General features: G+C 40.3%; 2 protein-coding genes across 2 annotated transcripts; both read left to right on the top strand.

Annotated features, from left to right (window-relative positions):
* The first annotated feature begins 3,228 nt into the window (after window positions 1-3,228).
* LOC146662231 (uncharacterized) lies at window positions 3,229-14,599 on the top strand. Its single transcript, XM_085417885.1, has 5 exons — window positions 3,229-3,238; window positions 3,630-5,898; window positions 10,547-10,575; window positions 12,327-13,242; window positions 13,612-14,599. The coding sequence occupies exons 1-5, from the start codon at window positions 3,229-3,231 to the stop codon at window positions 14,597-14,599; spliced, it is 4,212 nt and encodes a 1,403-aa protein (XP_085274011.1).
* Window positions 14,600-21,142: 6,543 nt separating this feature from the next.
* On the top strand, window positions 21,143-23,296 carry LOC146662230 (uncharacterized). The gene is made up of 2 exons (XM_085418735.1): window positions 21,143-22,274; window positions 22,401-23,296. Exons 1-2 carry the CDS (start codon window positions 21,143-21,145, stop codon window positions 23,294-23,296), a joined length of 2,028 nt encoding a protein of 675 aa, XP_085274861.1.
* Window positions 23,297-23,403: the final 107 nt, after the last annotated feature.

The raw sequence follows: 23,403 nt of genomic DNA, 5'->3' as shown, positions 1-23,403 counted from the left end.
ACTTTGTCGCATGGAGTCACACAAACCACCTGCAACTCAACACCTCAAAGACTAAGGAACTGGTTGTGGATTTCGGGAGGTCCAGAGAACGTCCACTGCCGGTTCAGATAGAGGGGGAGGAGGTGGAGGTGGTCAACAAGTACAAGTACCTCGGGCTGTGGGTGGACGATAAACTGGACTGGTCATGCAACACAGAGCACCTGTATAAAAAAGCCCAAAGCCGACTGTACTTCCTCAGGAGGCTGAGGTCTTTTAACATCTGCAGGAAGCTCCTGAGGATGTTTTACCAGTCAGTGGTTGCTGGAGTACTTTTCTATGCTGTGGTGTGCTGGGGGAGCAGCACAGCAAAGAAGGACTCATGGAGGCTGGAGAAACTGATCAGGAAGGCTGGCTCTGTGGTCGGCATGAAGCTGGACACTCTGGTGACAGTGGCAGAGAAAAGCACACTAAAAAAACTGCTGGACATTATGAACAATGCTGGGCATCCTCTGCACACGGCCATTAACAACCAGAAGAGTCTGTTCAGTGACAGGTTGCTTCTCCCCAAGACAAGAACTAACAGACTTAAAAACTCCTTTGTCCCACACGCCATCAAACTGTTTAACTCCTCTCTGGAGGGGAGAGGGAGGGGAAACAGGAGGACAAAGGAGGGGGGAACAACTAAGCTGTAGTGCCTCTTCACTTCACTGTGCAATACCTTTTGTGCAATACTTTTGTTAATAGTCAACAGTGCAATAGACCTCAATACTTGAAATGTGCAATTCACTTGTATTTTTATTTTTATTCCTATTTATTCTATTTATCCCCTTCGTATATCTTATTTTATTTATATGTGTGTGTGTGTGTGTGTGTGTGTGTGTGTGTGTGTGTGTGTGTGTGTGTGTGTGTGTGTGTGTGTGTGTGTGTGTGTGTGTATAATATTCTGTAATTTCTGTCGGTGCTATGCTTTTGGAAACCGAATTTCCCAGAGGAACCCACCCGAGGGATTAATAAAGTTTTATCTTATCTTATCTCTTATTTGTTCTCGTGAATTGAAGAAACAACAGAAAACAAAACCTTGTCGTTTTACAGTTTGGGACCAGAAACCTTTGTCCGGGAGGAAGAAAACGATTCTCACTATGTAAAGGATCATCAAGAAAAATTAAACCAGCTGACCGCTGTAACTGTCTGGTGCACAGGAAAATTCAGCTGTGGTTCTCCAATCAGCCTGTTAGACCACTTAACAATCTGAGAGAGTTTCTGCTCTTTTCAGATAACTATCCAAACCACAACACCAAGAAAAAGGACAAAACAGATTCAATAAAAGCATGATGAAATAAAACCATCATGGTTTTATCAACGTGGAAACAAGAAAGCCTTCTTAAACACAAGAGCCGCTGGGGCCCCTTTCTGCACACAGCTTCAGTGTTTGCTTTGAAATTCAGCTTTGAATCAAAAGGGAGATATTTATTACACTGAACACTTTCCACATTTTGACTGCACACTCCTAAGTTAGAGGCAGGGTAACGATGCTGTAAGGCATGGCCCGCTTTACCTAAATAACTAAAAAAAAAGACCACAATTAGTGACCGAAACATAGTGTTGTAATAAATTAAACTCAGTAAGAAATTGTTTGGAAATTGCCTCCCCCTGCAGGCCATAACAAAAACTGCACTATCATGGGACCACCGTCTTGCTCCTTTCTTAACCTCAGGCTATCCATGTTTGCGCATGGAAGTGTAGGATATCCCAGGACACAGCTGTACCTCCAAATATTAATGAGTTCAGATGGATTAATAATTGTCTTTGACCAAAGGTCTCCTGCCTATATGATAAATTGGTAATGGTCAGGTTTTGCTTTCCCCTCCAGCACTCAGGAGAAGATACAGGAGTGTAACAGTATGATAATTTGGCTCAATGATAAAACACCCAGGACTTAATTACCTGCAGCGCAAACACATATGCGACGGACACCAGGTTTTATGAGTGCAATGTGTCCAATACCAAATCAAATGCCTGCGTCAGTGCATCACTACATGCTGCATTTCGGTTTGCTGGCTAGTAGCAGCAGCAGCTACACTCAGATGATCAAGCTAGATTTCTGACACTATCACAGTGTTATTCCACACCACACACTGTGATGCAGGACCAGGACTAAATTATAGGAGAGATGACAAAGCTTTGAGAGCAGCTCCATGAAAATATAAAAATATCAGTGTTATCCTTCAGCCTCTTAGTAGCTGCACATATAGAATAAATTTCAAAATCCTGCATCACCTCAATCTCCAGTGACAAGACTTGGCATCAGACCTTGAGGTCAAGGTCACGAAGATTCAAACTTTTTTGAGTCTTGTGCTAGATGTATCTATGGTATCAATTTGAAAATACAACATTGCTTCATTTTCAAGTTATTGTATTTGCAAACCTGGGCGTCCATGGCACCGTGGCAAAGTCGTGGCGTCTCTTTCCGTTATATGTGTGTTGTCTTATCCTTCATATTTTGTTGTGACATGTGTTTGTAAGCCACCATGGCATTTTCTGGCCACACACTGAGTTTGTTTCCTCAATTTGGCTCTTATCAAATTTACAAGGGAATTAAACTAAACTGAGACTAAAGTTAAACTGAAATAACAATGCTTCTCTTTACTCTGTGTTGCCTCTGAAGTATAAAACCCAGTGGGAAACATAATCAGGTTTGTCTGTAACAACCCAGCATCACTCAGCGTGAAACTAAAGGTGACCGGCTTAAAAACAAGAACCAGATTTTTTTTTTTTTTGGTCTCCAGTTTTGTTATCCTCACTGATTGTGGATGCAAAGACCTGATACAGCTGTTTGTAATACAACACGTTTGTAGTTATTCCTGAAATACAACGTGTGCAACAGACACATTACATAGTTATCTATGATGTGCATTAATGAGGAAAAGACCAAAACTTCTTCTGAATTTACACTTTTATTGAGTTCCAGCTGTGATATTTCATTTCCCAACATTTTCACATGGAACAGTTATCATATAAATTGCAATATTGAATAAAACAAGGGGTCAAACAGGTTTTAAATCCTGATTTGTATCAGCTACCAGTTAACCTATATTAGTTCCTTTCAGATTAATCAAAGTTTCTTTTAGTTGTTGTTCTAACTCTCTGATCAATACAATTGATAGAACTCCACTCAGTTCTATCAATTTAATTTACCCTGATTCAGTCCACCCAATGCTTTCACTCACTGTATGTGCAAACTGTCTGGTTATGATACCCAGTAACACTTCAACGAGTTACCAATACAATGCAAACAAAATGAATTTGTCTTGAAAGGTGCTGTATAAATAAAACTGTACTTTTACTTACTTTCTTTATTCACTTTGTATGTTATTGCAATAATACTTATTTTCTTTTTACAAAAATAACAGGGATTGAAACTTTATTGGTAATTTTCCAAGTAAAAAAATTATCCTCATTCAAAAGTCATGTAAGAACCTCATTGGCTCACGGAATGTTGATGTTATTTTAAAAAATTCATACAAAACTATGACCTCATTCAAAAATGTCATGTGACAACCTCATTGGCTTATGGAATTCTGATGTCACAGGCTTCTAAAGCATTGATCCTTTGAAGCTTTGATCCTCATGAATTCTTAAGTAGGGGTGAGGATGTAGAACTTTCAGTCCGTTATTTGCAGCACTTGTGTTAGCAGCATTCAAACGTTCACCAGTAAAGCATTTTCAAACATTTGGATCCTTTCCGTACTCACGGTATACAGACTCCAACATGTCTCAGAAACAGCAAGAAAGACAAGAAGTTGACCCCAGCTCTATTCCATGGTATGAGTCCCTAGACCCTTATATCAGCTCTCTTCCTTGGGATGAACAGGTAGAGTTAGAGGAAAAGCGACTGGAAGAAATGGAGAAAGAAAATCTCATGAACAGAGAAAAGATTAAGATCCTGATGGAAGAAAATGAGAGAAAGAGCACTGAATTAGAAGAATTATCCTACCAGCTTGAAGAAAAACAGGGTATTATTGAGGAGAAACAATGGGCTCTCCAAGACGAGAAGAATCAGGAGCTCCAAGAAAAGCTTGATGGAGCTCTGGAAAAAATTAAAGACCTGCTCCAAAATGAGACAAAACAGAGCATTAAAGGGGATAAAATGCTCAAGAAGAATCAGGAGCTCCAAGAGAAGCTTGACGAAGCTCTGGAAAAAAATAAAGATCTGCTCCAAAAGGAGAAAAAAGAGAGCATAAAACAGGAAAACATGCTCAAGAAGAATCAGGAGCTCCAAGAGAAGCTTGACGAAGCTCTGGAAAAACTGAAAGAAATCCACCAAGAAGAGAAACAACAGTCCACACAGCAGAGAGACATGCAGCGCAAACTCCAAGCCATGGAGGAAAAATACAAAGCTCTGCATGTGAAACATGATAAAACTCTGCACAAAAATCAACAGTTGCTTCAAGACAAGAAGCAAATGGAAATTAAACTGAAACAAATGGACTCCAATGTTGACGAGATGGAGGAAAAACACAGATTGCTCCAAATCAGGCTCGAGAAAACAGTGCACAGAAATAAAGAGTTAATTCAAGAGAGAGAGCAACAAGAAATGCTCGAGAAAGAAACGGACTCCAAGCTTGAAGTCTTGGAGGAAGAACTGAAAATGCTGCAAATGACTCTTGAGGAAGCACTGCTCAAAAATAAAGAGATGCTTCATGAGAAAGACCAACAGCAAATACATCAGGAAGAAATGTATTGCAAGCTGAGGAACATCGAGAAACAAAATGAAGGCTTGCAAGTTATGTTTGATGAAGCTCTGGAAAGAAATAAAGAGTTGGTTCACGAGAAAGACCAACAGAAAATACAAAAGGAAGAAATGTATTGCAAGATGAAGAACATCAAGACACAGAATGAAGGCTTGCAAGTTATGTTTGATGAAGCTCTGGAAAGAAATAAAGAGTTGGTTCACGAGAAAGACCAACAGAAAATACAAAAGGAAGAAATGTATTGCAAGATGAAGAACATCAAGACACAAAATGAAGGCTTGCAAGTTATGCTTGATGAAGCTCTGGAGAGAAATAAGGAGATCCTCCAAGACAAAAAACAAGAGCCCGTAGAGCAGAGCGACCTGCAGAGCAAACTCCAAGCCATGGAGGAAAAATACAAAGCTCTGCAGGTGAAACATGACAAAACTCTGCACAAAAATCAACAGTTGCTTCAAAACAAGAAGCAAATGGAAATTAAACTGAAACAAATGGGCTCCAATGTTGACGAGATGGAGGAAAAACACAGATTGCTCCAAATCAGGCTCGATAAAAAAGTGCACGGAAATAACCAGCTGCTTCAAGAAAAAGACCAACAGAAAATACAACTGGAAGAAGAAAAACTTATTCTTCAGAGGAAAAATGAAGAACTCCAAGAACTGTATAATGAAACAAAGTACAAAACAACTGTACTGGAAGGAGAAAAGAAAAAACTGGCAAATCAATGCTCAGCGATGCAGAGTAGCATCAATGCAATGCTGAGAAAAAATACAGAACTTGAAGAACTTTCTAAGACCTTGAAGCACAAAAACACTGAAATCCAGGCACAAAAGCAAGAACAACAGAAAACACATAAAGACCTGCAGTGTAGACTTCAAGATATCCAGAAGAGAAACCAGCAGCTGGAAGACATGCACACAGATGTGCACAAGGCAAAGCAAATAGAGGAGGCAACAGTTAAAGAACTGAAAGACCATCTTAAAGAAAAACAAGAACAATTAGAAGACATGGTGAAAAGATGCAACAAACTTGAGAAAGAAAACACAGAAACAATGGATGAGCTGAAAACCCTCATCATTGAGAAAAAAGTGCTGGTGGAAGAATATCTAAAAAAGAAGAGAAAACGTTTCCACTGGTTCTGGAGGAGGGACACTGCTGCTTCTCACCTGATGTAAGCTCGTCTTCCTCCACCTCTATTCCATCTTCATTTTCCCCCTTCCCCTCCCTCCTTTTTCTTTTTTCACCCTCACCCCCCGACCAGTCCCGGCAGTTGACTGCCCCCTCCTGAGCCTGGTTCTGCCATAGGTTTCTCCTTTAGGTTTCTTTCACTTTAAAAGGAGTTTTTCCTGTCCACTGTCGCCTGGTGCTTGCTCAGAGGGGATTGTTGGGGTTTTCTCTCCTCTCTCTTTCCTTCTTTCTATCCCCCCTTTTCCCCCTTCTACCTTTTCCTTTACCCAATAAACACAATTGGCCTCATTTTACATGTGTTTGAAAAATGTCTTCATTCAACAATAATTCATCTTAGGTATAAAAACAAGAAATGGGTAATAGCAGCATGTGTGTTTGTGTGTGTGCATAATATACATACTTGTATACCAGAAGGAATTAATACTAGATGGGTAGAGACAGGTTTTAAAGACTAGAAATGAAAACATGTGAGTCCTGTCTTTAAATAAAAATATAGAATTCCCTATATTCCTATCTATTCCAAACAACGGTAGTAAGTAACAAAGTTTCAAATTTGTCTTTCCCTTTGACTCTTAATTTATTAACCATGAACAAGAGGTCAGAGGTCAAATGTGGCACGATACCTTAAATCTTTCTATGATACTTTCTGTATTTGGACCAGAGATGGGCAACACCGCATAGTCTGATTACTTTTTTCAAGTAACGAGTAAAGTAAGGGATTACTATTGCAAAAAAGGTACAGTAATTAGATTACTGTTACTTTCCCGTAAGCAGGCTACATTACTGCGTAACTAATCCTCGTCATTTTCTTCGCGAGAGTGTCTCATGACAATGACGTACGAGCATGCGACGTCCGTGGCAGCAACAGACGTGTGTAGATCAACAAAGGATAATATGGAGTGCAGGAGAGAGTACGACCATGCAGGGTTTAAAGCTTGGAAGTACTGACATTACTTTGACTTTGATTCTGTAAAAAGTGAGAAAAACATTGAAAACATACGGTAGTGAAGTCGGGTTTTTGTGATTAAGTTCTTAGCTCCCTGTTTCAGTTTTGTTGTCGTCCTCCCCGGTGTTCCCCTGACACTCTTGGTATTTGATGCATGAAGGCTTCCTCGGCTCAGCTCCCGTCTCCACACCCTGCTGTCACTTTTTTAAATACTTCCATCACACCAACAGGCACTTTAGAACAGGCTCAAACCGGAGAGGTGATTAATCGACCACAGCGCTGCACACCCCTGGCAACTTTGGGGGGTAAAGCCACTGGTTTGTGGTGGTTGCTTACACTTGGTGAAATCAGGGTCTGCTGCACCAAAAACATAATTGTGATTGCTTTGGTTGCAATCAGATTGCCATAGTCATCTGCAGTTTGCATGTAGGATGCCAACTACTCACCAAGCGGTGGGAAAAGTTTGGTTTGGTTTAGTTTGGCGTTCATCTTTACTTTTCCGTCCTTTCTAAAAACACTGACATATAGGTCTGGTCTACCTAGACTGGCAGCATGCTCGAGGTGTCCCAGGCTCGTCTGTTTGGTGACGCGGTAGATGAGCTCGCCTGGCTTGCTGTCCTGGTTGCTGGCTGACAGCTGCAGCGTGGTCAGCTTCTGAAAAATTACATTTTCTTATGTTGCAAGTCTCAAATCTTGATTGCCTAGATCCATTTAGTGTTTTATCATATGTGCTTTAAGCGGTAAATCTCAGGTAAAATGAACTGTTCTATCTGCCAGGAAGGACTCAAACACAGACCCAAGATAAACAAAGACTGGATACAGTCTCTATATTATCTGCATGTCGTTTGAAATCTACAAGACATGCTGACTCCATATCTGTGTAGGTTCCTAGTCAATCAGGTCATGGTCGTCTTAAGAGAGGCAGCTGGACTCCTTTAAAACATTTCACTTCTCATCCAAGAGGTTTGTTCAGCTTGAAAAACAAAAAGGTGGAGAGTCCCAGCTATTTAAACCCTAGTGGAGGTTGTTCTCTATGGACGTGGTAGCTGACCTACCTACTATTAATCATGAGCTAAGGTTTGAAAAACCGCATGTGTCATTACCAACAGGGGTTCCAAGTAAAACCACTGGCATCATGGGAGAGTGTCTGCATCTAAATTTCACTCTTTCATGGATGCCAGCATATGCTTGTCAAATAAAGCCTGATTTTAGTTTAGTTTTCCTTCTATAAACAGAGATATTTCTAAACTGGAAATGTTCAAACTTTCAAACTGGCGCAGAAAAAAATTCAAAGGGTATTAAGTGTCTGATGGTTCAAATTTCCTGGAAGGACGATCATTACAGTATACTGTAAAATGAAACAGTGCATGTACATATTATACTAGAGACTACATAACCACCGCACCAGAGGTGTAAGCACATTTTGCAAGGCACTCATTATACATTAAGACAGTTTTATAAACCTTCGTATATGTGAGATAAGGAAACCAATGAACAGCCTCAAACATAAACGAACAGATGGAGATACAGACTGTATTTGCAGATTACAGCTCCACCACAAATCAAACTTCAGGTATTTTATTTGTAACTGTAGGTAGATTTAGATCAGGACAGCACGTCTGACACTGTGGTCAGCAGCACAGGAGCACCACAGGGAACTGTGCTGTCCCCTCTTCTCTTCACCCTGTACACCTCTGACTTCTGCTACATCTCTGAATTATGCCACATTCAGAAGTTTGCAGATGACACGGCCATCATGGGGTGTATCTGGGATGATCAGGAAGAGGAGTACAGAAGTCTGGTGAGGAACTTTGTCGCATGGAGTCACACAAACCACCTGCAACTCAACACCTCAAAGACTAAGGAACTGGTTGTGGACTTCGGGAGGTCCAGAGAAGGTCCACTGCCGGTTCAGATAGAGGGGGAGGAGGTGGAGGTGGTCAACAAGTACAAGTACCTCGGGCTGTGGGTGGACGATAAACTGGACTGGTCATGCAACACAGAGCACCTGTATAAAAAAGCCCAAAGCCGACTGTACTTCCTCAGGAGGCTGAGGTCTTTTAACATCTGCAGGAAGCTCCTGAGGATGTTTTACCAGTCAGTGGTTGCTGGAGTACTTTTCTATGCTGTGGTGTGCTGGGGGAGCAGCACAGCAAAGAAGGACTCATGCAGGCTGGAGAAACTGATCAGGAAGGCTGGCTCTGTGGTCGGCATGAAGCTGGACACTCTGGTGACAGTGGCAGAGAAAAGCACACTAAAAAAACTGCTGGACATTATGAACAATGCTGGGCATCCTCTGCACACGGCCATTAACAACCAGAAGAGTCTGTTCAGTGACAGGTTGCTTCTCCCCAAGACAAGAACTAACAGACTTAAAAACTCCTTTGTCCCACACGCCATCAAACTGTTTAACTCCTCTCTGGAGGGGAGAGGGAGGGGAAACAGGAGGACAAAGGAGGGGGGAACAACTAAGCTGTAGTGCCTCTTCACTTCACTGTGCAATACCTTTTGTGCAATACTTTTGTTAATAGTCAACAGTGCAATAGACCTCAATACTTGAAATGTGCAATTCACTTGTATTTTTATTTTTATTCCTATTTATTCTATTTATCCCCTTCGTATATTTTATTTTATTTATATATGTCTCTGTATTTATATGTGTGTGTGTGTGTGTGTGTGTGTGTGTGTGTGTGTGTGTGTGTGTGTGTGTGTGTGTGTGTGTGTGTGTGTGTGTGTGTGTGTGTGTGTGTATAATATTCTGTAATTTCTGTCGGTGCTATGCTTTTGGAAACCGAATTTCCCAGAGGAACCCACCCGAGGGATTAATAAAGTTTTATCTTATCTTATCTCTTATTTGTTCTCGTGAATTGAAGAAACAACAGAAAACAAAACCTTGTCGTTTTACAGTTTGGGACCAGAAACCTTTGTCCGGGAGGAAGAAAACGATTCTCACTATGTAAAGGATCATCAAGAAAAATTAAACCAGCTGACCGCTGTAACTGTCTGGTGCACAGGAAAATTCAGCTGTGGTTCTCCAATCAGCCTGTTAGACCACTTAACAATCTGAGAGAGTTTCTGCTCTTTTCAGATAACTATCCAAACCACAACACCAAGAAAAAGGACAAAACACATTCAATAAAAGCATGATGAAATAAAACCATCATGGTTTTATCAACGTGGAAACAAGAAAGCCTTCTTAAACACAAGAGCCGCTGGGGCCCCTTTCTGCACACAGCTTCAGTGTTTTCTTTGAAATTCAGCTTTGAATCAAAAGGGAGATATTTATTACACTGAACACTTTCCACATTTTGACTGCACACTCCTAAGTTAGAGGCAGGGTAACGATGCTGTAAGGCATGGCCCGCTTTACCTAAATAACTAAAAAAAAAGACCACAATTAGTGACCGAAACATAGTGTTGTAATAAATTAAACTCAGTAAGAAATTGTTTGGAAATTGCCTCCCCCTGCAGGCCATAACAAAAACTGCACTATCATGGGACCACCGTCTTGCTCCTTTCTTAACCTCAGGCTATCCATGTTTGCGCATGGAAGTGTAGGAGATCCCAGGACACAGCTGTACCTCCAAATATTAATGAGTTCAGATGGATTAATAATTGTCTTTGACCAAAGGTCTCCTGCCTATATGATAAATTGGTAATGGTCAGGTTTTGCTTTCCCCTCCAGCACTCAGGAGAAGATACAGGAGTGTAACAGTATGATAATTTGGCTCAATGATAAAACACCCAGGACTTAATTACCTGCAGCGCAAACACATATGCGACGGACACCAGGTTTTATGAGTGCAATGTGTCCAATACCAAATCAAATGCCTGCGTCAGTGCATCACTACATGCTGCATTTCGGTTTGCTGGCTAGTAGCAGCAGCAGCTACACTCAGATGATCAAGCTAAATTTCTGACACTATCACAGTGTTATTCCACACCACACACTGTGATGCAGGACCAGGACTAAATTATAGGAGAGATGACAAAGCTTTGAGAGCAGCTCCATGAAAATATAAAAATATCAGTGTTATCCTTCAGCCTCTTAGTAGCTGCACATATAGAATAAATTTCAAAATCCTGCATCACCTCAATCTCCAGTGACAAGACTTGGCATCAGACCTTGAGGTCAAGGTCACGAAGATTCAAACTTTTTTGAGTCTTGTGCTAGATGTATCTATGGTATCAATTTGAAAATACAACATTGCTTCATTTTCAAGTTATTGTATTTGCAAACCTGGGCGTCCATGGCACCGTGGCAAAGTCGTGGCGTCTCTTTCCGTTATACGTGTGTTGTCTTATCCTTCATATTTTGTTGTGACATGTGTTTGTAAGCCACCATGGCATTTTCTGGCCACACACTGAGTTTGTTTCCTCAATTTGGCTCTTATCAAATTTACAAGGGAATTAAACTAAACTGAGACTAAAGTTAAACTGAAATAACAATGCTTCTCTTTACTCTGTGTTGCCTCTGAAGTATAAAACCCAGTGGGAAACATAATCAGGTTTGTCTGTAACAACCCAGCATCACTCAGCGTGAAACTAAAGGTGACCGTCTTAAAAACAAGAACCAGATTTTTTTTTTTTTTGGTCTCCAGTTTTGTTATCCTCACTGATTGTGGATGCAAAGACCTGATACAGCTGTTTGTAATACAACACGTTTGTAGTTATTCCTGAAATACAACGTGTGCAACAGACACATTACATAGTTATCTATGATGTGCATTAATGAGGAAAAGACCAAAACTTCTTCTGAATTTACACTTTTATTGAGTTCCAGCTGTGATATTTCATTTCCCAACATTTTCACATGGAACAGTTATCATATAAATTGCAATATTGAATAAAACAAGGGGTCAAACAGGTTTTAAATCCTGATTTGTATCAGCTACCAGTTAACCTATATTAGTTCCTTTCAGATTAATCAAAGTTTCTTTTAGTTGTTGTTCTAACTCTCTGATCAATACAATTGATAGAACTCCACTCAGTTCTATCAATTTCATTTACCCTGATTCAGTCCACCCAATGCTTTCACTCACTGTATGTGCAAACTGTCTGGTTATGATACCCAGTAACACTTCAACGAGTTACCAATACAATGCAAACAAAATGAATTTGTCTTGAAAGGTGCTGTATAAATAAAACTGTACTTTTACTTACTTTCTTTATTCACTTTGTATGTTATTGCAATAATACTTATTTTCTTTTTACAAAAATAACAGGGATTGAAACTTTATTGGTAATTTTCCAAGTAAAAAAATTATCCTCATTCAAAAGTCATGTAAGAACCTCATTGGCTCACGGAATGTTGATGTTATTTTTAAAAATTCATACAAAACTATGACCTCATTCAAAAATGTCATGTGACAACCTCATTGGCTTATGGAATTCTGATGTCACAGGCTTCTAAAGCATTGATCCTTTGAAGCTTTGATCCTCATGAATTCTTAAGTAGGGGTGAGGATGTAGAACTTTCAGTCCGTTATTTGCAGCACTTGTGTTAGCAGCATTCAAACGTTCACCAGTAAAGCATTTTCAAACATTTGGATCCTTTCCGTACTCACGGTATACAGACTCCAACATGTCTCAGAAACAGCAAGAAAGACAAGAAGTTGACCCCAGCTCTATTCCATGGTATGAGTCCCTAGACCCTTATATCAGCTCTCTTCCTTGGGATGAACAGGTAGAGTTAGAGGAAAAGCGACTGGAAGAAATGGAGAAAGAAAATCTCATGAACAGAGAAAAGATTAAGATCCTGATGGAAGAAAATGAGAGAAAGAGCACTGAATTAGAAGAATTATCCTACCAGCTTGAAGAAAAACAGGGTATTATTGAGGAGAAACAATGGGCTCTCCAAGACGAGAAGAATCAGGAGCTCCAAGAAAAGCTTGATGGAGCTCTGGAAAAAATTAAAGACCTGCTCCAAAATGAGACAAAACAGAGCATTAAAGGGGATAAAATGCTCAAGAAGAATCAGGAGCTCCAAGAGAAGCTTGACGAAGCTCTGGAAAAAAATAAAGATCTGCTCCAAAAGGAGAAAAAAGAGAGCATAAAACAGGAAAACATGCTCAAGAAGAATCAGGAGCTCCAAGAGAAGCTTGACGAAGCTCTGGAAAAACTGAAAGAAATCCACCAAGAAGAGAAACAACAGTCCACACAGCAGAGAGACATGCAGCGCAAACTCCAAGCCATGGAGGAAAAATACAAAGCTCTGCATGTGAAACATGATAAAACTCTGCACAAAAATCAACAGTTGCTTCAAGACAAGAAGCAAATGGAAATTAAACTGAAACAAATGGACTCCAATGTTGACGAGATGGAGGAAAAACACAGATTGCTCCAAATCAGGCTCGAGAAAACAGTGCACAGAAATAAAGAGTTCATTCAAGAGAGAGAGCAACAAGAAATGCTCGAGAAAGAAACGGACTCCAAGCTTGAAGTCTTGGAGGAAGAACTGAAAATGCTGCAAATGACTCTTGAGGAAACACAGCTCAAAAATAAAGAGTTGCTTCACGAGAAAGACCAACAACAAATACATCAGGAAGAAATGTATTGCAAGCTGAGGAACATCGAGAAACAAAATGAAGGCTTGCAAGTTATGTTTGATGAAGCTCTGGAAAGAAATAAAGAGTTGGTTCACGAGAAAGACCAACAGAAAATACAAAAGGAAGAAATGGATTGCAAGATGAAGAACATCAAGACACAGAATGAAGGCTTGCAAGTTATGCTTGATGAAGCTCTGGAGAGAAATAAAGAGTTGGTTCACGAGAAAGACCAACAGAAAATACAAAAGGAAGAAATGTATTGCAAGATGAAGAACATCAAGACACAAAATGAAGGCTTGCAAGTTATGCTTGATGAAGCTCTGGAGAGAAATAAGGAGATCCTCCAAGACAAAAAACAAGAGCCCGTAGAGCAGAGCGACCTGCAGAGCAAACTCCAAGCCATGGAGGAAAAATACAAAGCTCTGCAGGTGAAACATGACAAAACTCTGCACAAAAATCAACAGTTGCTTCAAAACAAGAAGCAAATGGAAATTAAACTGAAACAAATGGGCTCCAATGTTGACGAGATGGAGGAAAAACACAGATTGCTCCAAATCAGGCTCGATAAAAAAGTGCACGGAAATAACCAGCTGCTTCAAGAAAAAGACCAACAGAAAATACAACTGGAAGAAGAAAAACTTATTCTTCAGAGGAAAAATGAAGAACTCCAAGAACTGTATAATGAAACAAAGTACAAAACAACTGTACTGGAAGGAGAAAAGAAAAAACTGGCAAATCAATGCTCAGCGATGCAGAGTAGCATCAATGCAATGCTGAGAAAAAATACAGAACTTGAAGAACTTTCTAAGACCTTGAAGCACAAAAACACTGAAATCCAGGCACAAAAGCAAGAACAACAGAAAACACATAAAGACCTGCAGTGTAGACTTCAAGATATCCAGAAGAGAAACCAGCAGCTGGAAGACATGCACACAGATGTGCACAAGGCAAAGCAAATAGAGGAGGCAACAGTTAAAGAACTGAAAGACCATCTTAAAGAAAAACAAGAACAATTAGAAGACATGGTGAAAAGATGCAACAAACTTGAGAAAGAAAACACAGAAACAATGGATGAGCTGAAAACCCTCATCATTGAGAAAAAAGTGCTGGTGGAAGAATATCTAAAAAAGAAGAGAAAACGTTTCCACTGGTTCTGGAGGAGGGACACTGCTGCTTCTCACCTGATGTAAGCTCGTCTTCCTCCACCTCTATTCCATCTTCATTTTCCCCCTTCCCCTCCCTCCTTTTTCTTTTTTCACCCTCACCCCCCGACCAGTCCCGGCAGTTGACTGCCCCCTCCTGAGCCTGGTTCTGCCATAGGTTTCTCCTTTAGGTTTCTTTCACTTTAAAAGGAGTTTTTCCTGTCCACTGTCGCCTGGTGCTTGCTCAGAGGGGATTGTTGGGGTTTTCTCTCCTCTCTCTTTCCTTCTTTCTATCCCCCCTTTTCCCCCTTCTACCTTTTCCTTTACCCAATAAACACAATTGGCCTCATTTTACATGTGTTTGAAAAATGTCTTCATTCAACAATAATTCATCTTAGGTATAAAAACAAGAAATGGGTAATAGCAGCATGTGTGTTTGTGTGTGTGCATAATATACATACTTGTATACCAGAAGGAATTAATACTAGATGGGTAGAGACAGGTTTTAAAGACTAGAAATGAAAACATGTGAGTCCTGTCTTTAAATAAAAATATAGAATTCCCTATATTCCTATCTATTCCAAACAACGGTAGTAAGTAACAAAGTTTCAAATTTGTCTTTCCCTTTGACTCTTAATTTATTAACCATGAACAAGAGGTCAGAGGTCAAATGTGGCACGATACCTTAAATCTTTCTATGATACTTTCTGTATTTGGACCAGAGATGGGCAACACCGCATAGTCTGATTACTTTTTTCAAGTAACGAGTAAAGTAAGGGATTACTATTGCAAAAAAGGTACAGTAATTAGATTACTGTTACTTTCCCGTAAGCAGGCTACATTACTGCGTAACTAATCCTCGTCATTTTCTTCGCGAGAGTGTCTCATGACAATGACGTACGAGCATGCGACGTCCGTGGCAGCAACAGACGTGTGTAGATCAACAAAGGATAATATGGAGTGCAGGAGAGAGTACGACCATGCAGGGTTTAAAGCTTGGAAGTACTGACATTACTTTGACTTTGATTCTGTAAAAAGTGAGAAAAACATTGAAAACATACGGTAGTGAAGTCGGGTTTTTGTGATTAAGTTCTTAGCTCCCTGTTTCAGTTTTGTTGTCGTCCTCCCCGGTGTTCCCCTGACACTCTTGGTATTTGATGCATGAAGGCTTCCTCGGCTCAGCTCCCGTCTCCACACCCTGCTGTCACTTTTTTAAATACTTCCATCACACCAACAGGCACTTTAGAACAGGCTCAAACCGGAGAGGTGATTAATCGACCACAGCGCTGCACACCCCTGGCAACTTTGGGGGGTAAAGCCACTGGTTTGTGGTGGTTGCTTACACTTGGTGAAATCAGGGTCTGCTGCACCAAAAACATAATTGTGATTGCTTTGGTTGCAATCAGATTGCCATAGTCATCTGCAGTTTGCATGTAGGATGCCAACTACTCACCAAGCGGTGGGAAAAGTTTGGTTTGGTTTAGTTTGGCGTTCATCTTTACTTTTCCGTCCTTTCTAAAAACACTGACATATAGGTCTGGTCTACCTAGACTGGCAGCATGCTCGAGGTGTCCCAGGCTCGTCTGTTTGGTGACGCGGTAGATGAGCTCGCCTGGCTTGCTGTCCTGGTTGCTGGCTGACAGCTGCAGCGTGGTCAGCTTCTGAAAAATTACATTTTCTTATGTTGCAAGTCTCAAATCTTGATTGCCTAGATCCATTTAGTGTTTTATCATATGTGCTTTAAGCGGTAAATCTCAGGTAAAATGAACTGTTCTATCTGCCAGGAAGGACTCAAACACAGACCCAAGATAAACAAAGACTGGATACAGTCTCTATATTATCTGCATGTCGTTTGAAATCTACAAGACATGCTGACTCCATATCTGTGTAGGTTCCTAGTCAATCAGGTCATGGTCGTCTTAAGAGAGGCAGCTGGACTCCTTTAAAACATTTCACTTCTCATCCAAGAGGTTTGTTCAGCTTGAAAAACAAAAAGGTGGAGAGTCCCAGCTATTTAAACCCTAGTGGAGGTTGTTCTCTATGGACGTGGTAGCTGACCTACCTACTATTAATCATGAGCTAAGGTTTGAAAAACCGCATGTGTCATTACCAACAGGGGTTCCAAGTAAAACCACTGGCATCATGGGAGAGTGTCTGCATCTAAATTTCACTCTTTCATGGATGCCAGCATATGCTTGTCAAATAAAGCCTGATTTTAGTTTAGTTTTCCTTCTATAAACAGAGATATTTCTAAACTGGAAATGTTCAAACTTTCAAACTGGCGCAGAAAAAAATTCAAAGGGTATTAAGTGTCTGATGGTTCAAATTTCCTGGAAGGACGATCATTACAGTATACTGTAAAATGAAACAGTGCATGTACATATTATACTAGAGACTACATAACCACCGCACCAGAGGTGTAAGCACATTTTGCAAGGCACTCATTATACATTAAGACAGTTTTATAAACCTTCGTATATGTGAGATAAGGAAACCAATGAACAGCCTCAAACATAAACGAACAGATGGAGATACAGACTGTATTTGCAGATTACAGCTCCACCACAAATCAAACTTCAGGTATTTTATTTGTAACTGTAGGTAGATTTAGATCAGGACAGCACGTCTGACACTGTGGTCAGCAGCACAGGAGCACCACAGGGAACTGTGCTGTCCCCTCTTCTCTTCACCCTGTACACCTCTGACTTCTGCTACATCTCTGAATTATGCCACATTCAGAAGTTTGCAGATGACACGGCCATCATGGGGTGTATCTGGGATGATCAGGAAGAGGAGTACAGAAGTCTGGTGAGGAACTTTGTCGCATGGAGTCACACAAACCACCTGCAACTCAACACCTCAAAGACTAAGGAACTGGTTGTGGACTTCGGGAGGTCCAGAGAAGGTCCACTGCCGGTTCAGATAGAGGGGGAGGAGGTGGAGGTGGTCAACAAGTACAAGTACCTCGGGCTGTGGGTGGACGATAAACTGGACTGGTCATGCAACACAGAGCACCTGTATAAAAAAGCCCAAAGCCGACTGTACTTCCTCAGGAGGCTGAGGTCTTTTAACATCTGCAGGAAGCTCCTGAGGATGTTTTACCAGTCAGTGGTTGCTGGAGTACTTTTCTATGCTGTGGTGTGCTGGGGGAGCAGCACAGCAAAGAAGGACTCATGCAGGCTGGAGAAACTGATCAGGAAGGCTGGCTCTGTGGTCGGCATGAAGCTGGACACTCTGGTGACAGTGGCAGAGAAAAGCACACTAAAAAAACTGCTGGACATTATGAACAATGCTGGGCATCCTCTGCACACGGCCATTAACAACCAGAAGAGTCTGTTCAGTGACAGGTTGCTTCTCCCCAAGACAAGAACTAACAGACTTAAAAACTCCTTTGTCCCACACGCCATCAAACTGTTTAACTCCTCTCTGGAGGGGAGAGGGAGGGGAAACAGGAGGACAAAGGAGGGGGGAACAACTAAGCTGTAGTGCCTCTTCACTTCACTGTGCAATACCTTTTGTGCAATACTTTTGTTAATAGTCAACAGTGCAATAGACCTCAATACTTGAAATGTGCAATTCACTTGTATTTTTATTTTTATTCCTATTTATTCTATTTATCCCCTTCGTATATTTTATTTTATTTATATATGTCTCTGTATTTATATGTGTGTGTGTGTGTGTGTGTGTGTGTGTGTGTGTGTGTGTGTGTGTGTGTGTGTGTGTGTGTGTGTGTGTGTGTGTGTGTGTGTGTGTGTGTATAGTATTCTGTAATTTCTGTCGGTGCTATGCTTTTGGAAACCGAATTTCCCAGAGGAACCCACCCGAGGGATTAATAAAGTTTTATCTTATCTTATCTCTTATTTGTTCTCGTGAATTGAAGAAACAACAGAAAACAAAACCTTGTCGTTTTACAGTTTGGGACCAGAAACCTTTGTCCGGGAGGAAGAAAACGATTCTCACTATGTAAAGGATCATCAAGAAAAATTAAACCAGCTGACCGCTGTAACTGTCTGGTGCACAGGAAAATTCAGCTGTGGTTCTCCAATCAGCCTGTTAGACCACTTAACAATCTGAGAGAGTTTCTGCTCTTTTCAGATAACTATCCAAACCACAACACCAAGAAAAAGGACAAAACAGATTCAATAAAAGCATGATGAAATAAAACCATCATGGTTTTATCAACGTGGAAACAAGAAAGCCTTCTTAAACACAAGAGCCGCTGGGGCCCCTTTCTGCACACAGCTTCAGTGTTTGCTTTGAAATTCAGCTTTGAATCAAAAGGGAGATATTTATTACACTGAACACTTTCCACATTTTGACTGCACACTCCTAAGTTAGAGGCAGGGTAACGATGCTGTAAGGCATGGCCCGCTTTACCTAAATAACTAAAAAAAAAAGACCACAATTAGTGACCGAAACATAGTGTTGTAATAAATTAAACTCAGTAAGAAATTGTTTGGAAATTGCCTCCCCCTGCAGGCCATAACAAAAACTGCACTATCATGGGACCACCGTCTTGCTCCTTTCTTAACCTCAGGCTATCCATGTTTGCGCATGGAAGTGTAGGATATCCCAGGACACAGCTGTACCTCCAAATATTAATGAGTTCAGATGGATTAATAATTGTCTTTGACCAAAGGTCTCCTGCCTATATGATAAATTGGTAATGGTCAGGTTTTGCTTTCCCCTCCAGCACTCAGGAGAAGATACAGGAGTGTAACAGTATGATAATTTGGCTCAATGATAAAACACCCAGGACTTAATTACCTGCAGCGCAAACACATATGCGACGGACACCAGGTTTTATGAGTGCAATGTGTCCAATACCAAATCAAATGCCTGCGTCAGTGCATCACTACATGCTGCATTTCGGTTTGCTGGCTAGTAGCAGCAGCAGCTACACTCAGATGATCAAGCTAAATTTCTGACACTATCACAGTGTTATTCCACACCACACACTGTGATGCAGGACCAGGACTAAATTATAGGAGAGATGACAAAGCTTTGAGAGCAGCTCCATGAAAATATAAAAATATCAGTGTTATCCTTCAGCCTCTTAGTAGCTGCACATATAGAATAAATTTCAAAATCCTGCATCACCTCAATCTCCAGTGACAAGACTTGGCATCAGACCTTGAGGTCAAGGTCACGAAGATTCAAACTTTTTTGAGTCTTGTGCTAGATGTATCTATGGTATCAATTTGAAAATATAACATTGCTTCATTTTCAAGTTATTGTATTTGCAAACCTGGGCGTCCATGGCACCGTGGCAAAGTCGTGGCGTCTCTTTCCGTTATACGTGTGTTGTCTTATCCTTCATATTTTGTTGTGACATGTGTTTGTAAGCCACCATGGCATTTTCTGGCCACACACTGAGTTTGTTTCCTCAATTTGGCTCTTATCAAATTTACAAGGGAATTAAACTAAACTGAGACTAAAGTTAAACTGAAATAACAATGCTTCTCTTTACTCTGTGTTGCCTCTGAAGTATAAAACCCAGTGGGAAACATAATCAGGTTTGTCTGTAACAACCCAGCATCACTCAGCGTGAAACTAAAGGTGACCGTCTTAAAAACAAGAACCAGATTTTTTTTTTTTTGGTCTCCAGTTTTGTTATCCTCACTGATTGTGGATGCAAAGACCTGATACAGCTGTTTGTAATACAACACGTTTGTAGTTATTCCTGAAATACAACGTGTGCAACAGACACATTACATAGTTATCTATGATGTGCATTAATGAGGAAAAGACCAAAACTTCTTCTGAATTTACACTTTTATTGAGTTCCAGCTGTGATATTTCATTTCCCAACATTTTCACATGGAACAGTTATCATATAAATTGCAATATTGAATAAAACAAGGGGTCAAACAGGTTTTAAATCCTGATTTGTATCAGCTACCAGTTAACCTATATTAGTTCCTTTCAGATTAATCAAAGTTTCTTTTAGTTGTTGTTCTAACTCTCTGATCAATACAATTGATAGAACTCCACTCAGTTCTATCAATTTAATTTACCCTGATTCAGTCCACCCAATGCTTTCACTCACTGTATGTGCAAACTGTCTGGTTATGATACCCAGTAACACTTCAACGAGTTACCAATACAATGCAAACAAAATGAATTTGTCTTGAAAGGTGCTGTATAAATAAAACTGTACTTTTACTTACTTTCTTTATTCACTTTGTATGTTATTGCAATAATACTTATTTTCTTTTTACAAAAATAACAGGGATTGAAACTTTATTGGTAATTTTCCAAGTAAAAAAATTATCCTCATTCAAAAGTCATGTAAGAACCTCATTGGCTCACGGAATGTTGATGTTATTTTAAAAAATTCATACAAAACTATGACCTCATTCAAAAATGTCATGTGACAACCTCATTGGCTTATGGAATTCTGATGTCACAGGCTTCTAAAGCATTGATCCTTTGAAGCTTTGATCCTCATGAATTCTTAAGTAGGGGTGAGGATGTAGAACTTTCAGTCCGTTATTTGCAGCACTTGTGTTAGCAGCATTCAAACGTTCACCAGTAAAGCATTTTCAAACATTTGGATCCTTTCCGTACTCACAGTATACAGACTCCAACATGTCTCAGAAACAGCAAGAAAGACAAGAAGTTGACCCCAGCTCTATTCCATGGTATGAGTCCCTAGACCCTTATATCAGCTCTCTTCCTTGGGATGAACAGGTAGAGTTAGAGGAAAAGCGACTGGAAGAAATGGAGAAAGAAAATCTCATGAACAGAGAAAAGATTAAGATCCTGATGGAAGAAAATGAGAGAAAGAGCACTGAATTAGAAGAATTATCCTACCAGCTTGAAGAAAAACAGGGTATTATTGAGGAGAAACAATGGGCTCTCCAAGACGAGAAGAATCAGGAGCTCCAAGAAAAGCTTGATGGAGCTCTGGAAAAAATTAAAGACCTGCTCCAAAATGAGACAAAACAGAGCATTAAAGGGGATAAAATGCTCAAGAAGAATCAGGAGCTCCAAGAGAAGCTTGACGAAGCTCTGGAAAAAAATAAAGATCTGCTCCAAAAGGAGAAAAAAGAGAGCATAAAACAGGAAAACATGCTCAAGAAGAATCAGGAGCTCCAAGAGAAGCTTGACGAAGCTCTGGAAAAACTGAAAGAAATCCACCAAGAAGAGAAACAACAGTCCACACAGCAGAGAGACATGCAGCGCAAACTCCAAGCCATGGAGGAAAAATACAAAGCTCTGCATGTGAAACATGATAAAACTCTGCACAAAAATCAACAGTTGCTTCAAGACAAGAAGCAAATGGAAATTAAACTGAAACAAATGGACTCCAATGTTGACGAGATGGAGGAAAAACACAGATTGCTCCAAATCAGGCTCGAGAAAACAGTGCACAGAAATAAAGAGTTCATTCAAGAGAGAGAGCAACAAGAAATGCTCGAGAAAGAAACGGACTCCAAGCTTGAAGTCTTGGAGGAAGAACTGAAAATGCTGCAAATGACTCTTGAGGAAGCACTGCTCAAAAATAAAGAGATGCTTCATGAGAAAGACCAACAGCAAATACATCAGGAAGAAATGTATTGCAAGCTGAGGAACATCGAGAAACAAAATGAAGGCTTGCAAGTTATGTTTGATGAAGCTCTGGAAAGAAATAAAGAGTTGGTTCACGAGAAAGACCAACAGAAAATACAAAAGGAAGAAATGGATTGCAAGATGAAGAACATCAAGACACAGAATGAAGGCTTGCAAGTTATGTTTGATGAAGCTCTGGAAAGAAATAAAGAGTTGGTTCACGAGAAAGACCAACAGAAAATACAAAAGGAAGAAATGTATTGCAAGATGAAGAACATCAAGACACAAAATGAAGGCTTGCAAGTTATGCTTGATGAAGCTCTGGAGAGAAATAAGGAGATCCTCCAAGACAAAAAACAAGAGCCCGTAGAGCAGAGCGACCTGCAGAGCAAACTCCAAGCCATGGAGGAAAAATACAAAGCTCTGCAGGTGAAACATGACAAAACTCTGCACAAAAATCAACAGTTGCTTCAAAACAAGAAGCAAATGGAAATTAAACTGAAACAAATGGGCTCCAATGTTGACGAGATGGAGGAAAAACACAGATTGCTCCAAATCAGGCTCGATAAAAAAGTGCACGGAAATAACCAGCTGCTTCAAGAAAAAGACCAACAGAAAATACAACTGGAAGAAGAAAAACTTATTCTTCAGAGGAAAAATGAAGAACTCCAAGAACTGTATAATGAAACAAAGTACAAAACAACTGTACTGGAAGGAGAAAAGAAAAAACTGGCAAATCAATGCTCAGCGATGCAGAGTAGCATCAATGCAATGCTGAGAAAAAATACAGAACTTGAAGAACTTTCTAAGACCTTGAAGCACAAAAACACTGAAATCCAGGCACAAAAGCAAGAACAACAGAAAACACATAAAGACCTGCAGTGTAGACTTCAAGATATCCAGAAGAGAAACCAGCAGCTGGAAGACATGCACACAGATGTGCACAAGGCAAAGCAAATAGAGGAGGCAACAGTTAAAGAACTGAAAGACCATCTTAAAGAAAAACAAGAACAATTAGAAGACATGGTGAAAAGATGCAACAAACTTGAGAAAGAAAACACAGAAACAATGGATGAGCTGAAAACCCTCATCATTGAGAAAAAAGTGCTGGTGGAAGAATATCTAAAAAAGAAGAGAAAACGTTTCCACTGGTTCTGGAGGAGGGACACTGCTGCTTCTCACCTGATGTAAGCTCGTCTTCCTCCACCTCTATTCCATCTTCATTTTCCCCCTTCCCCTCCCTCCTTTTTCTTTTTTCACCCTCACCCCCCGACCAGTCCCGGCAGTTGACTGCCCCC

Source organism: Rhamphochromis longiceps, linkage group LG9, assembly GCF_057381845.1.
Source record: "Rhamphochromis longiceps isolate RC_006_pf linkage group LG9, R_longiceps_female_GT1.1, whole genome shotgun sequence".
Classification (NCBI taxonomy): Eukaryota; Metazoa; Chordata; class Actinopteri; order Cichliformes; family Cichlidae; genus Rhamphochromis; species Rhamphochromis longiceps.
Note: the sequence above shows the minus strand (reverse complement) of the source record. Positions and strands in the feature narration are given on the sequence as shown.

Excerpts from the sequence above, each read along its gene's own strand:
- LOC146662231 (XM_085417885.1), top strand. Across the intron at positions 5,899-10,546 it reads ACTGCTGCTTCTCACCTGAT|CACTCAGGAGAAGATACAGG; the intron begins GTAAGCTCGTCT and ends TTTCCCCTCCAG. Across the intron at positions 13,243-13,611 it reads ACAGTGCACAGAAATAAAGA|AAATAAAGAGTTGGTTCACG; the intron begins GTTCATTCAAGA and ends AGCTCTGGAGAG.
- LOC146662230 (XM_085418735.1), top strand. The coding sequence starts at position 21,143 with ATGTCTCAGAAACAGCAAGAAAGACAAGAAGTTGACCCCAGCTCTATT. Across the intron at positions 22,275-22,400 it reads CATCAAGACACAGAATGAAG|GCTTGCAAGTTATGCTTGAT; the intron begins GCTTGCAAGTTA and ends CACAAAATGAAG.